Raw genomic sequence first — 18,689 nt, forward strand, 5'->3', positions numbered from 1 at the left:
TGAGGAGCAGCTGCTAAGGATCTCCGTTCATCATTTTTGGATCACCATTAAAGACCTTCATCCTTCCATTTAACGTAAAGCTTCTTAAGGTAAACATACTGAACTACGAATTAAATAATATTTTTCGCATGGATCCTGCGGAGGGTTTCATTTTTCTTAAGATTTAAATTTACGTTTTCGTTGCGTTTATGTGCTAAAACCCTTCAATGGCATCAGAGCTACTTGTGAAAAGTTTTTAATTCGTTTATGTGTTTAACTGTTTTCGATATATGAGCCTGTACGTGATTCGCCATGATTTGATGTTGATATAATATGCTTATATATGTATGGTTTTGAATATATGATATTCATGTGAGTTGTATATTCATAAGATAATTATGTAATCTGTATATATACTGATATATACATGATTTATGTTTGTTCTAATTATGAGAATCATATTAGATACGGATTTTGAATTGGCTGCTGCAGACGAGCGTCTGAACAAAACTGATAGCAAAAGCTATCAACGACTCGTCTGTAAGGTGTTTGACGTCGTTTACTGCCCGTAAACAGTGATTCTTGTTTTCCTGATTTGATTCTGATTTTTCTGATTTTTTTCATATTTTCTTTTTATGATTAGATCATGGATAATATGATATGTTAAGATCAGATTATGTGTTTTAACATGCGTTTATGTGTTGTATGAGCATGGTGGATGGTTATGGCCTTTCGACCTTAGTCTAATGGTTTTGGTTTTGGTTTTAAATACGACTTGCATGTCATCAATCTTTGTAATCATAAATCTCGAATATAACTCGAGTTATTCTTGTAAGTTCATTAGATTAGTTTTACTTTCAATCATGTAATGTAATTGAAGACTCAAGAAGGCTATCCAATGGAGGTGATACAAAGAAGAAGACGAGGCATACAAGAAGTCTAAACAAAGAAGAAGACTTATGTAATAAGTAGTTGTATTTATTTCCATCACCATATTAGATTGACCTTAATCTTTATCATGAGCTTGATAAAGATCACATAGGATGGGGCCATAACCAAACACATTTACTTTATTGCACTTTACATTTACTTGTTTATTTAATTTTATATATGAGATATATGCCTATGCTTACCATGCGATATTAGATTTAGGTGAACTTAAATCAATATAAGGCGTGCTCTAAAAAATCTAGAATAGGAATCGTTTCTTGCCATAACAATAAATATTATAGATATGATCATGAGATTCTTGTATTTATGAAACATGTAATTGAATATGAATTTTCAATATTGAGAGAAAGGATGATTCTTTCAATAACAGATTTCTATCTGTAAGAAAGGATTATTAAGTGACGCCTCTTGAAAATGCTCCACCCGATCTGAGAATCATCTGATTATCGATTATTGATTTAAAATATTTAATTTAAAAGGAAGAATCTCTTTATAATATGATTATGATTGTAACGTAATATAATCCCTCTAAAATTAAATAATATCAAGTAGTAATTAGCCAATTACACAATGGGCTTGTGTCGGTCATAGCCTTCCAACATGGTAGAAAGTGGTTCTTATTTTTAAATCATTGTCGTTTCATGCTACAGCCGAGGGCTTTGATTTCGAAATAAGAAATACTTGTCTATTACATAGAGATGTGTACATTGAATTAGAATCTAAAGGTCGGTACGTGCTACAGCCGTGGGCCGTTGGAGACTGATTCAATTGTATGAAATGTTGGGTTAGACTTGACTTAGAATATTGAGTTTGTCGTGCCACAGCCGTGACTCAATTATTCAAGAGGCTAAACTTATATTAGGGAATAACATAAGATGTAATTGACAAGAGTTGTCTGCCTATTGAACATCACATGACGTTTCGTGCCACAGCCGAGGTTGTGTGATGGAATGTAGGATCCCTATTCCTACTAGCATTATGAATGCTTAATTTTCACTTAGGGGTTGAAAAAAATTAGATAAACTAGTGGGAGACACTTAAGAATAAAGACCCGATTCATATAGTGTTTTGAAATGAAATTGAATATTTGCTAAGTGTTGTTATGTGTTTATCATTTACAGATTTACTATATTCGTCATGTCTTCTGCACTATCACTCCGGAGCATACTAGATGCTCACAAGTTGACTGGTCCTAATTTAGATGTTTATTTTCACTATAACAAGTTGGGGCACTGGAAGAGGAACTGCAAGGTTTACCTTGCAGAATTGAAGAAGAAGAAGGGTAGTAAGACTACCGCTTCTGATTCAGGCATGTTCATGATCGAAATTAATATGTCACTAGGTCAAATTTCTACTTGGGTATTAGATACCGCCTGTGGTTCTCATATTTGCAATTCGTTGCAAGGACTAAAGGGAAGTGGGACTCTTGAAAAAGATGAGGTGATTCTACGTATGGGCAATGGAGCAAGGGTTGCGGCCATATCTGTAGGATCATTTAGTTTACATATGCCTACGGGCAAGACTATTATTTTGAATAATTGTTATTACGTTCCCTCTATTGTGAGGAATATTGTTTCTATTCCTATGTTGGATGTGGATGGTTTTTCATTTATTATTAAGAATAATGAATGTTCTATCCTTAGAGATAATGTTCTTTTTGGATGTGACATTTTGAATAATGGTCTGTATGTATGTGACGTAGAGCATGATTTACTTCAGATTGAACAAACTAATAAAAGAAAACAAGATGATGAAAATCTGACCTATTTATGGTACTGTAGGCTAGGTCATATTAATGAAAATAGACTGCGAACATTGCATAAGGAAGGGTTACTTGACCCCTTTGATTTTGAATCATATCCTACATGCGAGTCTTGTCTATTGGGTAGAATGACCAAATCTCCATTTAGTGGACATGGAGAGAGGGCTGCAGATTTTCTAGGATTGGTACACACAGATGTATGTGGACCAATATTTACGTAAGCCATGGGTGGATTTTCGTACTTCATTACTTTCATAGATGATAGATCTAGATTCAGATATGTGTATTTGATGAAACACAAGTCTGAAGCCTTTGAAAAGTTCAAAGAATATAAACATGAAGTGGAGAAACAAACCAAACACAGTATTATAACTCTTCGATCAGATCGAGGTGGTGAATACTGGAATGGAGAGTTTCTAGATTATCTCAAAGAAAATGGTATAGTCACCCAGTTGACTCCTCCATATACTCCACAGTTAAATGGGGTATCTGAAAGGAGAAATCGAACTTTGTTAGACATGGTTCAGTCCATGATGAGCTATGCGAATCTTCCAGTATTCCTATGGGGTTATGCATTGGAACCCTCAGCATATTTACTGAATAAGGTGCCTTCCAAATCTGTTCGTCAAACACCATATGAGATATGGAAAGAAAGGAAATTGAGTCTTAAACACGTTAAGATTTGGGGATGTCCAGCTTATGTCAAGAAAGTTGACCCAGATAAGCTAGAATCTTGATCCGTAAAATGTAATTTTGTGGGATATCCTAAAGAGACTTTGGGGTATTACTTTTACACCGATCATCGGGTGTTTGTCTCCAGACATGCTACCTTCTTAGAAAAGGAGTTTATCCTTGAAGGAAATAGTGGGTGCAAAATTGAACTTGATGAAGTTCAAGAAGCACAAACTACTACGGATCAAGTAGAAACACCTGTTTAGACTGAACAACCTTATGTGGAATAGCCCATTCGTAGGACAGGGAGAGTGTCTCGCCAACCTGAGAGGTATTATGGCCTTGTCATTGAGAATGACAATGAGTTGTCAATCATTGATGATGACGACCCTGTGACCTATAATGAGGCTATGAGTAGTGTTGACTCAGAGAAATGGCATAGTGCCATGAAATCCGAAATGGAATCTATTTATACCAACCAAGTATGGACTCTGGTTGAGGCGCCTGAAGGTGTTAAGCCTATTGGGTGCAAGTGGGTATACAAAAGAAAGATTGGAGCAGATGGCCAGGTGGAGACCTATAAGGCCAGGCTCGTGGCAAAAGGATTCAAACAAAGGCAAGGGATTGACTTTGATGAAACTTTTTTGCCTGTAGCCCTGTTAAAATCAATTCAGATTTTGCTTGCGGTTGCTGCTTACTACGACTATGAGATCTGGTAAATGGACGTGAAAACGACCTTCCTCAATGGGGAACTTGAGGAGGAAGTGTATATGACACAGTCAGAGGGTTTTCTTTCCAAGGGAAATGAACACCTAGTGTATAAGCTGCTGCGAACTATATATGGTTTAAGGCAAGCTTCTCGTAGATGGAACATCCGTTTTGATGAGACAATCAAAGATTTTGGTTTTATCAAAAACATAGATGAACCATGTGTCTACAAGAAGGTTAGTGGGAGCGCGGTAACATTTCTTGTATTGTATGTGGATGACATACTTCTTATAGGAAATGATATACCGATGCTACAATCAGTCAGAGTATGGCTATCGAAGAACTTCACCATGAAGGACTTGGGAGAAGCATCCTACATTCTCGGTATGAAGATCTATAGAGATAGATCTAGAAGAATGATAGGTCTTACCCAGGGTACATACATCCAGAAAGTGCTTAAAAGGTTTAGCATGGAAAACTCCAAAAGAGGTCTCATACCGATGAGCCGTGGAGTGTCCCTTTCCGAAAAAATGTCTCATAGGACACTTGAGGAAAGAGAGCATATGAGTAAGATTCCTTATGCTTCAGCAATAGGATCTATCATGTACGCGATGTTGTGTACAAGCCCTGATGTTGCTTATTCAATTAGTGTGACGAGCAGATATCAGTCCAATCCAGGTGAAGACCACTGGAAAGCAGTGAAAAACATCCTTAAGTACTTGCGAAGGACTCAGGACATTTTTCTTATTTTTGGTGGTGAATCTGAGTTGAAAATAGAGGAGATGTCAACGTCGAGAGAGTTGACACACATAACAACGTAGCAGACCCACTCACAAAGCCACTTTCTCAGAGTCACTTTGATCGTCATAAAGACAAGATGGGTATTAAATACCAGAGTGATTGGCTTTAGTACAAGTGGGAGATTGAAAGAGATATGTCCTAAGTCCAATCATGTATGAGGATTTAGGAATAACTTTTATGTAATCTGTTTTGATTTCATTGATATTAATAAAAGACTTGTTTTGTTTTTATTGCGGGCTCTATCTATTAAATATTTAAATAAGATATACCACAGTTTAGAGTAAAGCTTTTTATGGATTGTGATGAGATCATAATAATGAGACCTAAGAGATGATAACTCTAAACTTAAATAGTTCCTGGTTGTAGGATTACTAACTGGTAATTAATAATCCGCAAAGATCGGTACATACTATGCCTGCATCATTATGAAGGATGTCTGTTCTCATATACATTTGTGTGGTGACACTATAGCTAGTATGTAGGTGCTTATTATAGAATAAGTTCACTGAACATGACTCACACAGCTAAATAGCTGATGGAGTTCACTCACGTGTCAGCAGTTGTTCATATAGTGATAGTTGTACAAGTATCCTTAGATTTGAGGTCATCATAGTCATCTTGTGTACACTGAACTATGCTTTGGTTTAGTTCTTAGTCTCAAGGGACAATTATAAGGGCTCTACTGGGTATAGGAATTTATACACGAAGATAGTGTATGATCAATAAAGGATCTACCCCTTCCAGTGTAGGAAGAGAATGTTCAATGCTGATCCACTTATGTTAGTTCAGGAATCTCTGGCCAGAGTGAATGAAATTAGAAAGGAGTTTCTAATTTACATTAAATAGAACTAAGCATAGTGAATGGGAAAGCAAGTGATTAAATAAGATAGGCTTGACACAAGTTCCATGTCTTGTATTTAATCGTGACATTGCAGGGTAGAAGGAATTAATTGTACGGTAACTACTCACTGAATAGGTTCCTGGTATTCTAAGCAGTAAATTCGTATTATCCGGATAGTCGCGATATGCTGAGAAGTATCCCTCACGATGTATAATAAATATGATTAATTAATTAATCATATTTAATGAATTAGATAATTTATATAAATAATGATAAAATAGTTTTATTATTATTTATTTCTACTACCGGCTTAATATTGAACCTACAGGGTCACACCATAAAAGAGAATGATTTAATGGTGGAGAAATTAATTAATAATGGTTGATAATTATTTATTTATGAAATAAATATTTAATTGGAAAATTTAATAATTGATTAAATGAGATTTAATTGATTATAAATTAATTAAGAAAAAGTTCTTAATATTATTTATTAAGAATTTAATTTTTGGAAATTAAATCAAGTGAGAAAATTATTTCTAAAGTGTTAAGAAAAAGGATTAATAATTAAAAGGTGTTTTAATTATTAGTGAGAATAATAGAGGGTTAATAATAATAATATTTTATGGGAAAATTTTCAGCTGAAAATTTTGCCTATATATATACTATTATAGACCCTATTTTTGCCTCAACTAAAAAGATTTACAAAACCCTAATTCTCTCCATCTCCTCCTCCTTCATTACATCATTTTCTTGGTGGATACCGGTGGAGTGCTTCACACTTGAGGAGCAGCTGCTAAGGATCTCCGTTCATCGTTTTTGGATCGCCATTAAAGACCTTCATCTTTCCATTAACGTAAAGCTTCTTAAGGTAAACATACTGAACTACGAATTAAATATTATTTTTCGCATGGATCCTGCGGAGGGTTTCGTTTTTTTTTAAGATTTAAATTTACGTTTTTGTTGCGTTTATGTGCTAAAAACCTTCAGTTTATCTTGAATAAACATTCCAAGTGCTAACTAGCGACTAGAGGGAAAGTTGTGTAACCTGCGACCACAACCTACGACCTTTAAGCTGCGACCCCAGAGAATAGAAGTTTTGCCTTAAAATATTTTCTTTTCTTTATAACCTGCGACCTCTTAAACCTCGACCCCATGGTGGAGTAGTTGCCTTAGATTATTTTGGCATTCTTCCAACCCGCGACCTCAACCTGCAACCACAACCTGTGATCACAAGGAGTTGATCTTTGCCTTAGTATTTTCCTTCACAACTCCAACCTGCGAACTTCAACATGCGACCACAGAGTGTTGGTTTTTCCTTAATAATTTTTTCAAACGCTTAACCTGCGATCTACAACCTGCGACCACTAGGTATTGGTTTTGCCTTAGTGTATTTTCCCTGTCTCCAATAGCTGTACAAAGAACCTTTTCTTCTGTGTTACTGAATTAGATCTTTTCTGGAATGTTGATGTTTAGTGCACTGGTCTGGTTCACAAACAACTAACGTGAACTGATTTAATTCAATTTCTTTTACACTATAGAGCTGATACATCTTGGATGGTTATTTCTAGCTTCAAAAAATGAACCCATGATCTTTAATACTTCAAATCAAACCATGTAACTGATACTGGAAGTCCTTTAATGTCTTATTCTTCATGGATGCTTGAATATGTTTATGAATTTTTTCCCATGACTTGATTATAGACTGAGAGAGTCATTTGCATCTTTTGATCCTTTATATATATATCATGTCTTCATCTTTAGGGTTTCTGTGCTTCACAATTTAATATAGCTTGTCTATTTTTGTTTCATGTTAAGTTATAATTCCTCGACTACATATTACGTTACATTATGCTTTACAGAAGTAAGCTTTATCAAAATTTTATTAAGGCCCAAATTGAGACCGAAGAAGTAAACTTTTTCAAAATTTTACTAAGGCCCAGATTAAGGCCGAAGAAGTAAACTTTTTTAAAATTTTACTAAGTCCCAGATTGAGGCCGAAGAAATAAACTTTTTCAAAATTTTACTATGGCCCAGATTGAGGCCGAAGAAGTAAACTTTTTCAAAATTTTATTAAGGCCCAGATTGAGGCCTAGGAAGTAAATTTTTTCAAATCTTTATTATGGCTCAAAACAAGGCTGAAAGGGAATAAATAAAACATAAAAGTATGATAAGAATAATTAAATATGCATCAAAGGAAAGAAAATTATAGAGTACTGGCCTAAAGGCAAACTAGAGTAAAGCCCGAAGGTAACAAAAGTCTAGCCCGAAGGCAACAAGTTTGCAACAATTAAATAAATTATATTAATCATAAGGGTATTTGGTCCGGGTCTGAAGAGACGACTAGAGGCGCGTCATCGACATCTTTTCCAAAAGAGTATTCCATCACTACACCAAATATGGCCTATTTCAAGCATAAAATATAATTGTGTTGCAGAAAATGTTGCAGTAGAACAAATTTTTCAACTCTATTGCAATAATTTATAAAAGTGTTACATAAAATACGTAAGTGTTGCATGGTTAAGGTCCAATTTGAAAAAATTGTAAAACGTGCAACATATTTCAAATAATGTTGCAATAATAGTAACGCTTTTGGTCAAATTGACCGAAAACACAGGCGGGAACACTGAAATTGGGGATGGCGGGATACCAAAAATTATTTTACACTTTTATTTTGGCACCAAAAATTGAATACACTTTTATTTGGACAAAAATTCACCCCCAAATCTATTACACAGAAATTCACCTCATCTCTCTCTCACCTCCCTCGCATCTCTCTCTCTCAGACCTCCCTCGAATCTCTCTCTCGCACACCTCTCTCACACCTCTCTCACATCACTCCTTCACACACCTCTCTCACACCTCTCCCACATCTCTCCGTCACAACTCAAAGCTCATCTCGAAGGCTTTCTCACATCTCAAAGGCTTGAAGCTCATCTCTCTCACTTGAAGCTCGATTGAAGCGCGATTAAACTCGATTAAAGCTTGATATAAGGTAAAACTCATCTCTCTCACTCTTCAAACACTCCTCTCTCTGATTATTTGTGAATGCATGTAAAAATTTTGTGTATTTTTTGTGCTTTTTGTGTTCTTTTGTATTTTGTTTTTGTTTTGTGTTTTTGTAAAATTAGTAGGTTCTTGGTCTGACTATTTCTGAGAATTTTGTTTTAATTTTTTGATGTTTTAAAGTCAAAATACCCTGTTATTTTAAGTCAAAAGTGCCATGTTCTTGGTCTGTTTTTTTGTGTTCTTGTTGTAATTATAAGTCAAACTGCCCTGTTCTTGGTTCTTGTTGTTGTCTGATTGTGTTGAAAACTTAAGTGAATTTTGTGGTTTTGTTTCAAAAAATTTATGTAGAAAATGGATGTTGAAGGAGAGAAATGAGTAACACTTCCCAAGTACAGTGATAGATATAGGAAGGGAGTTGAAGCTTTTGTTAACCAAGCATTTTCCCGATATATGGTAGGAAACGAGCTTAAGTGCCCTTGTAAGAAATGTGGTAATCATTTTTGGAGTGGTGCTAAGGCTATATACGAACATCTAGTCTGTAATGGTCCTTATGCCCATTCTGTTGAATGGATTTATGAGGTCTCAACTCATGAGATAGATAGGGTTGCTGATGAGATGGATATTAATATAGGTGTAGGTCTTGGAGATGAATTTGATGCTATGATACACAATGCATATGGTACTAATGACGTTACTGACCACGTTGGTAGAACAGGACTAAACGATGACGCAAGGAAATTTTATCGCCTTGTTAAGGACGGTGGACAACCGTTATATCCCGAGTGCAAAAAATTTAGTCGATTAAGTTTCTTAGTTAGGCTTTATCAACTAAAGTGCATTCATGGATTTAGCGAATCAGGATTTAGTGACTTACTTGAATTGATAAAGGAGGTTTTCCCTCATGTAAATCTTCCGTCTTCTTTTAGTGCGGCAAAGGGTATGATTAAAGACCTAGGACTTGATTACCAAAAGATACATGCATGTCCAAATCACTGCATGCTCTTTTGGGCAGAAAACGAGAGGCTGGAGAATTGTGCTAAGTGTGGAACATCAAGATGGAGAGTAGTTAAAAAGAAGGCAAAGGCCAGGTCTGATGCAAATATAGAACTAGCATTGAATCCTAAAATCCCGGCTAAAGTGATGAGATACTTCCCTTTAAAGCCAAGGCTGCAGAGAATGTTCTTGAGCTCTGATTTCTTGAGCTCAATGACATGGCATGCTTTATCACGAAAGAAAGATGGACGGTTAAGGCATCCGGCTGATGGAAAGGGTTGGAAGTCGATGGACAATAAATATCCTGAATTTGCTGCCGAAATGCGAAATGTACGATTGGGTTTAGCGGTAGACGGTTTCAATCCATATGGATCAATGAACATATCTCATAGCACCTGGCCAGTAGTGCTCATAAATTATAACCTCCCCCTTGGTTAATCATGAAACCCGAAAATCTAATTCTTTCAACCTTAATCCCTGGTCCAGTTTATCCCGGTAATGAAATTGACGTGTATATACAACCGTTAATTGCAGAGTTGAAGGAGTTATGGGCTGTTGGAATAGAAACTTATGATGCTAGGTTAGACAACACGTTTAAGCTACACGCAAGCCTATTATGGACGATAAGTGATTTCCCTGGATATGGGATTTTATCCGGTTGGAGCACGAAAGGAAAGCTGGCTTGTCCTTCATGTCACTATGAGACCTCATCGACATATTTGAAACATAGTAAGAAGGTTGTGTATTTAAACCATCGAAAGTTTCTCCCTCCAGATCACAAGTGGAGGTCCGATAGGCGCAGATTTAACAGAGATGTGGAAATGCTATCATGTCCTGATATATTAAGCGGAGCAGAGGTTGAAGAACTATTGCGTGGTTATGAAAATGATTTTGGGAAGCCGCTAAAAAGAAATAGAGGAACATCAGATTGCCCTTGGAAGAAGAAGTCCATTTTTTTCGAGCTACCATATTGGAGCAATAATATGGTTAGGCATAACTTAGATGTTATGCACATTGAGAAGAACATTTGTGACAAGATTTTGGGGACTTTGTTAAATATCGGAGGCAAGACAAAGGACCATCTTAATGCTCGTCAAGATTTGGAAGAAATGGGGATTAGAAAAGACCTTCACCCTGTCAAATGTGATGATAAACATGTTGAAATTAGGGCATCTAGTTTTGATATGACCAAAAAAGAGAAAGAGATCTTATGTTCAGTTCTAATGAATGCTAAGCTACCATGCGGATTTGCATCAAATATCAGCCGGTGCGTTCAAATGAAGGAGCGAAAGATATCGGGTTACAAAAGTCATGACGCGCATTTTATTCTGCAATTTCTATTACAATTTGCTGTCATAAAAACTCTGAAACATGAGGTAGCAATTCCATTAATGAGGCTGGGAGCATTCTTTAGAGACATATGTGGAAAAGTCATTGAATTAAAAGATGTTGAAAAATTGCAGAAGGAAATAATCGAGATGCTTTGTGAGCTTGAAATGATTTTTCCACCTGCATTTTTCGATATAATAGTTCACTTACCAATTCATTTGTGCAAGGAAATAGAATTTGGTGGACCGGTGCACTTAAGGTGGATGTTTGGAATTGAACGGTATTTTTGCAAATTGAAGTCATACGTTCGGAATCGGAGTAAACCTGAAGGGTGCGTAGCAGAGGGCTACTTGGTAGAAGAATGCCTTACATTTTGCTCTAGATTTTTTGATGAGCAGTCTAAGAGTGGGACCGATACCAAGGACAGTCATACAGATGGTGGATATCCTATCGGGTCTCGGAGAAGCAGAGAAGGAAAGTCTATACATCTGGACAACAAGACATGGACAAATGCTCATCGGTACATATTATTCAACTGTGAAAACATGGAAATCGAAAAGCTAAAAGAGTATGTTCTAATTAACAACCAAAAATCAAGATTAATTAAAAAAAACTTTAAGACATTATAATATTGTGCTAACTTGCTGCTAATCCAATTGTAGTGAACACCATACCCTTGTTCAAAAAGATGACAAATTAAAGAGGTATAAGCGCGAAATAATGCATACAACTGACTTTCAAAAGTGGTTGAAAGATGTGGTTCAAAAAAGAGATGGAATTTCACTAGAATTGTCCTCGTTGGCAAGGGGCCCTCTTCGTTCGGCAAAGAGATTTACAGGTTACAATGTGAATGGATACAGATTTCACACCAAGCTCAGAGATAGTAGGTGTACGACGCAAAACTCTGGTGTGTTCCTCACTGCCTTAACCACCAGTTTTGCGAGTGCAAAAGATAAGAACCCAATAGTTGGGGATGTGGGATACTACGGTGCAATTGAGGAGATTATTGAAGTGGACTACTGGGGTGCGGTGTCAGTAGTACTTTTTAGGTGTTGTTGGTACCAAAAAGCTGGGGATTACTCTGGGTTAGCAAGAGTGAACTTTAGTAGGTTATGTCAAAAGGAAGATCCCTTTGTCCTCGCTACACAAATACAACAGGTCTTCTATATTGAAGATCCTACTGAAAAGAATTTGCAATTTGTTCTTCAGAAATATCCAAAGGATCAATACTCTGAAGTAGAAGATGGGTTGACTACAGCAGAAGAAGTGTCTGACATAGGTTATATCCCGCGAGTTGACATACCTGATACATTCACTTGGTCCAGAGATGATGTCCCGAAAAAACAATTCCCTGTTACACCTAATGAAGACCTGGATGATATTGATATATGACATGGCACTGCTTTATAATTTGTTTATGTAATTGGTACTTAGAGTTTGCTTTGTAATTTGTTAGTTGAATGAGTTGGTCTGTAATCTATTTTGAACTTGAGTTGAACTTGAGTTGGTTTGTAACTTGAGTAGTAATTTATTTGGAACTTGCATTGGTTTGTAATCTATTTGTCTATTTTCTACATGAGCCTCAATTAGTTTCTTGTTTTTTTTAATTTGTAACATCTAGGACTTGTATTTATATCACTGACAATTTGTTTGTACTTTTTAATTTTCAGGATGGCAAGTACAGATTATGTTCTCAGGTTCTTTCACAAGGGAACTTTTATAAAATCCAAATATGTCGGTGGGACCTGTAAAGTGATTTTGGAGTATGTTGATGCAGACCGATTCTCGTACACGGTTCTGATGGAGTATGTGCTAGATGTGCTGAAATACAAGGAAATTGGTGGTGTTTATGTGAAGAAGGTTCCTTCAGGTTGGCACTTGATTCAGTCCGATGCTGACTTAACTGCATTCCTAAGCAAAGTTGAAGGTGAAAGGTTGGATTTTTATGTCGATGATGTGGTTGACCAATCTGTAGAGGCTAAGCAACAGGTTCGCCCCATGTAGTTGTGCGACCATGAACACAATTTTTTGAAGGTAATGGATTTTCATGTTGATGATGCATTCAATTTGTGCATGTTAAAATGTTACATATTGTTAAACTTTTATTGCACCAACAGGTCTACAAGCAAAACAAAATTTTGTGACAGTGGATGCCCTGTAGAAACAGAGGACAAGTCGCCGATTGGCTCTTAAAAATTTATAGGTAATTTTTCTTTATGTTTTCATGTAATTACTCTTATCAGTTATGCCTTGGATCTAATTATTATTTGATCTTTTTTTTTAGATTACAGATTATGAGAGGAAAAGAATGTTGCAGATTGAAAAAAATAAAAAGAAGTTGAAGGAGTTGGGAATAAATGCGGAGAAAGATAAGAAAGGCACAAAAATCACTCCACCTGATGATGATGAGGAAGTTGATAGGGAGTACATTCCCGAACATGAGAGCTTGTCCGATGCTGAAGAAGAAGATGTGCGAGTTGTTATAAAGAAAGCTGAGCAAGTTGGTAACAAGAAAGCAAAAAATAAAAAGGTGACCATTCCGGTGAAAAGACCGAACACACGTTCAAGGGCCACAGTTCCTACTGAACCCACTGAAAAATCACCCCAACAACCAACTCGAGAATTAACCCCTCCACTGCCACCTCCCCCTCCCTTACCTGAAGTTACATCACCATTCTTCCCATTGAAAGTGGCTCCTGCCAAAAAATTCAATAATTTAGGAATTGGTACGATGGAAGCTTATGTTTTAATGAAAGAATGTCAAAAGAACCTTGAAAAGGATAAAGGGCTAGGGGATGCTGGTGGTCAAACATCTGAGCCACAACCTGATGAGGAACTGAGTGATGATAATTTAGGAGGTCAATTTCTATATCTTGATTTTGGCTTAATTCTATTGTTAATTTTTTTCTTGATTTAATTGGCATTCAATAATTAATTAAGTGTTTTGTAATATATTTAGGTGCACCCAAGAATAGAAAGCGTCGAGGACCTACACTCATGAATGACGTTTACAGAAGAAGGCCTGATGAAAGAAAGGTCATTAAACTGAATTGCGAGCTTCAGGCCATCGCTGATGATGACAAGGTCCTCTCTGAATTTACCAACTTTTTAGGTACGTTGGCTAGGCAGTCTGTCCCACTTGATTGCCTCTCTTGGCATAAATTTCCTGAACAGCAGAAGGAAGAGCTCTGGAGTTTTGTTAAGGTAAACCGGAAACATAAACACGATAATTTACTATGGTATTTTGTACTGTCTTTAGGTTTAGATCGAGTTCCACTAATTTTAACAAATTTTACTAGTCAAAATATGATATTCCTGAGGAAGGAAGGACGTACACATTGCGAACAATTTGTGCTTTGTGGAGGCTGCACAAAAGCCGATTTAAGAAGAACCATTATCTTAAGTATGATAATGACGAGGACAGACTTATAAATAGGCCAAATGTTGTTTCAGTCGAAGAATTTAAGATTTTACTTAAATACTGGGGGGATAAAGACGTGAAGGTATGTATTTTAAATATTGAACAGCTAGCCAGTACTCTACATCATGTTGGAAATTAATTATTTGTTTGCACATTATTGAATGATCAGGATCGAGCTCAGAAAAATGCTAAAAATCGCAAGTTAATTGTCGAAACGCACACTGCTGGTCGTAAAAGCTTTGCACAAATTGGGGAGAAAATTGTATGTCCATAATTTATAAAATCGATGTTTTTTTATTATCTATTTACGATTTCATAGGTTCACTTTTTCTTGTGAATTTTTCTTGAGTTCTTGGTTTATCTTTGTAGAAAGCAAAGAAAAAAATGTCACCTAAGCAACTAGCTCCCATGGATGAAATTTATGTGAAAACCCGTAAATGAAAAGAAGGACGCGAATACATGGTAATTTAAATTACTCATTTTCAGTTACAGGGAGCAAGTCATTTTAATTTTCATTTTTAAGCTACAGAACATGATACTAATGTTTTATACCTGTTAATTTGGTAGACTACATTGGTTGCTGAAGATGGCAGTGGGGACCAAGCTGGTAAAAAACCAAGTCATGGACCGAATTGGCTTCTTGGCAGATCGGGGTAATGCAGAAAAACAAAGAAGGCTCAGCAGCTAAAAGATCTAGGCAGTACTGTGCCTACTGATGTCACTGACTTGAAAAACACAATAAGGGAGGAACTCATGGCTGAAATGCAAGAGATGATCAGAAAGAAAGATGTTTGATAAAATGACCAAAGTGGTGGCAAGACTTGGAGAAATCAATCCAGATTTCAGCGACATTGATGTTCAAGAGCTTTGTGCTGCTGCTACGGATGAAAGCGAGGATAGTGATCATGGTGATGAGAATTTGGAGGATGACAATCAGGTGGACGGCGAACAGGATGATACTGAAACTGCAATTTCTGATGAATGATGCTCAGTAGTTTTATTTCTATGTGCATACTTTTGGTACTTGGTCTTTTGATATTTTGGTCCAACAATATTATTGCTGATGTTTAGACTATTATCAGTACTTGGTTTGATATTTAGACTATTATCAGTACTTGGTTTGATGTTTAGACTACGATGCAGTATGTGGTTTGTTGCCACTTGTTATTGTTGGATTTGCTAAATTACAAACTGGAATGTGTTTTCAGGATTTTGACAAGTATAATTTGTCAGGTTATTGTAATCACAAACAACATATTGCAGTTTTACCATATAAAAGTGTTGCACAAAAATGTTGCCATATACATTTAAAGTATTACACTAGGAGATAAAAATATTGCAAGCACATGTTACTAAAAACCCAAAATTTGTTACAAATAGTATAAAATGTTGCAAAAAATGTTACAATAACTCGATTTTATAACATTTTAAATATAAAAATGTTACACTAAAGTGTTGCAAAGTTCTATTGTAACACCCTTAAATGTTACAAAAACATAAATAAGTGTTACTAAAACTCCATTTTGTAACATATTTACATATTAAAATGTTACATAAAAGTGTTACAAGATCTATTGTAACAATTTAAAAATATTACAACAACAGGAAAAAGTGTTACAAAAAAGCTCTATTGTAATAATCAAGAAAGTGTTACAACAGACTAAAATTCGTTACAAAAAGGGTCTATGGCAACGGCCGCAAACGCAACGCTGGTTTTTGGCAAATATGTTACCATCGATTATATTGTAACATATATTGGGTCTACCACAATGCTTTTTTGGTCTTGCAATAGGCCATATTTGGTGTAGTGCATGCTGACATCCAGCAGGAGCTTGTAGTCCCATCCCCTGTCGCTCACCCGAATGAAAGCTTCGTCAAAACCCATCTGAAAATAACTTTCCTCTGTTTGTTTCAGCTTCTTCTTCTCTTTTCGAAAGCTTCTCTAATCATTTCGCTGCTCCATGCGCTTCTTCAGTCGGGACACCTCCTCCTCCAGATTACGCATGCCAGTAGCAAGAGCTGAAGCCTGTCCCTCAAACACTTCCCTGGACCTTTGCTCCCATCCGAGCTCCTCCTCGGCCTTCGTGACCCTGGCTTAGAGCTGGATCGTTGCCTTTATCCGGGCCTGGGCATCCTGGACCTTGTCGGCTATGGCCGCCGCCCAAGGAACATCCTAGAAAAAAGGAAAAGTGAGAGCAAAAATAAAAGAGAGAAAAAGAAGTACATCAAAATAGTGGGGGAAAAAATATACCAGAGAGAGTCGAGCCAGGAGCTCGGTACAAGCCTCGGGAAGATCCATGTTGGCGTATACACTCTGATCCTTTGGTAGCATAAGACCACGATAGAGTTCGGGCCCGAATTCCTTGGCCGATGCAGGAGACCTGGCCACAATAGAGTTCGAAGATAACACTCCCCACTTCGGGACGTAGGTCTCTGTGACGTTTCCGTTCTGAGCCCTTGACCTTTTGCGAGGGTCGGCCAGAGTGTTTGAAGGCTCAGGACGAGTCTCTTCAGTCAGCTCCTAAGAGGCAATGGGCGAATGATCAGGAGAAAGTACCGGTGCTTGGGTATCGATGTCCTCGGGATGAGAAGTCTCTGCGACTGCCCTCTCACGAGCCAGCTTCTCTTCGGATTGCTCCATTTTCTCTCTAGAACTTCTTGCCTGACAGACACAGCAATATCAAAAAGACAAAAAATATGTTAGACGACCGAAATATCGGAAGACAGTTTATTCATACATATGAAGACAACAGAAAGATAAAGCAAGATAAAGGAAATGACAAGTTAAAACGGTTACCACTACCCCATAAGGCGAACAGCCAGTCGGGGTCCTGACTGCGGGAAAGAGGCAACTTCGGAAGTTTGGCACTGACTAACTTATGATAGTCCGCAGAGTCTTCGAGTCCAAGGACCGACATAACTATAGACGAGAACTCGACGTCGCGCCATACGCCCAACTCAGCCAATGAGATGCCCGAGATGTAGCACCAATGGGTGTGGCTCTTCTTGTTGCTTGAATTTGTGGCACACCAATCTCCACGATCGGCCCTTCGACTAGTGGTGAAAAAGCCGTCATTCTTTCCGTTTCTACAAAAGTCATAATGAAACCAGAAGAATGTAGTCGAAGGCTTTACCTTCGCCGTCAGGCATCAAAAATGGAAGTTATTTATGTGGATGAACCCGTTAGGGTCCATCTGGACGAAGGCAATCTTCATCTCCCTAAAAAGTTGCTTAAGGAGCTTCAACAAAGGAACCCGAAAACCATACTAAAAAGCAGCCTCAGAAATTCCTATTACACGACCGCCCGATGTGTCAGGGATAGGGGGTATGGTAATCCTATCAGACTCCTTCAGCGTGTAAAGATGGTACGTCCCCTGGGAATATGATACTTGTTGTACAAACTCTCTGTATCTTTCTTTTTTAATTGGATCGGGTTATTAGCGGCTGAAAAGGCGGCTATATTGCCCAAGCATGCATGTCCAGAGAGAATGCGTGTCACGTTAGAAGATCCGACATCTTGGTTAGACCGATCCACATCCCTGTATCCGAAAATGGGGAAATATTAGCCGTGTACTCGAACTGAATAGACAAGAAGGAATGAAAAGAGAAAGAAAGGTCGAGTACAACGGGCCGGATCGGTCCAGAAAAAAGAGGAAGAAATTTAATGACCGAAGAATTAAGGGATCGGCTCTTGAAGTATGTTCAAGGGATTGAGTAGTCCCAACACTGTTCAAGACCAGAACACACTTGCATGCCATCTTTAAATCCCACAAACTTTCAGGAAAAATAGAATAAAAAAAAAGAGAAGGAAGGGGAACACAGAGGGACACTCTACCCCCATAAACCAGGAAGCCCCAGACCGTAACAAACAAAAAAGGGGAAAAAGCCATAGAATCTAATTACACATAAAAAGTAGTGCAGAATAACGTAAATCATAAAGATTGCAAGAAATGATAGACTTACTATTGTAGAGAAAGCTTGACGCACTGTAAGGATGCCTGGGGAAATATGATGCTACGTTGCCCGTCGCTTGATGCTTGTAAAGAAATGGAACAGGCACGGAGGATAGGGTTTGTGTTTATGGAATGACAATAAAATGACAAAGTAAAGAGATTCGTGTATTTATAGGCAAAAGAAGACGCGACTCCTGGGCTCTCTTTCTAAAAGACATTGATTTTGAAATTAACGGTCGAGATTTGGAGCTATTGGAATTCAACGACTAGA

The 18,689-nt window shown here is 37.3% G+C and overlaps 2 protein-coding genes across 2 annotated transcripts; both read left to right on the forward strand.

Annotated features, from left to right (window-relative positions):
* The first annotated feature begins 9,172 nt into the window (after positions 1–9,172).
* On the forward strand, positions 9,173–10,153 carry LOC141660088 (uncharacterized). Its single transcript, XM_074467051.1, has one exon. The coding sequence runs from the start codon at positions 9,173–9,175 to the stop codon at positions 10,151–10,153; it is 981 nt and encodes a 326-aa protein (XP_074323152.1).
* Positions 10,154–10,155: 2 nt separating this feature from the next.
* LOC141660089 (uncharacterized) lies at positions 10,156–12,436 on the forward strand. The gene is made up of 2 exons (XM_074467052.1): positions 10,156–11,612; positions 11,707–12,436. The coding sequence occupies exons 1-2, from the start codon at positions 10,156–10,158 to the stop codon at positions 12,434–12,436; spliced, it is 2,187 nt and encodes a 728-aa protein (XP_074323153.1).
* Positions 12,437–18,689: the final 6,253 nt, after the last annotated feature.

The sequence above is a fragment of the Apium graveolens genome, chromosome 5 (assembly GCF_009905375.1).
Source record: "Apium graveolens cultivar Ventura chromosome 5, ASM990537v1, whole genome shotgun sequence".
Classification (NCBI taxonomy): domain Eukaryota; kingdom Viridiplantae; phylum Streptophyta; class Magnoliopsida; order Apiales; family Apiaceae; genus Apium; species Apium graveolens.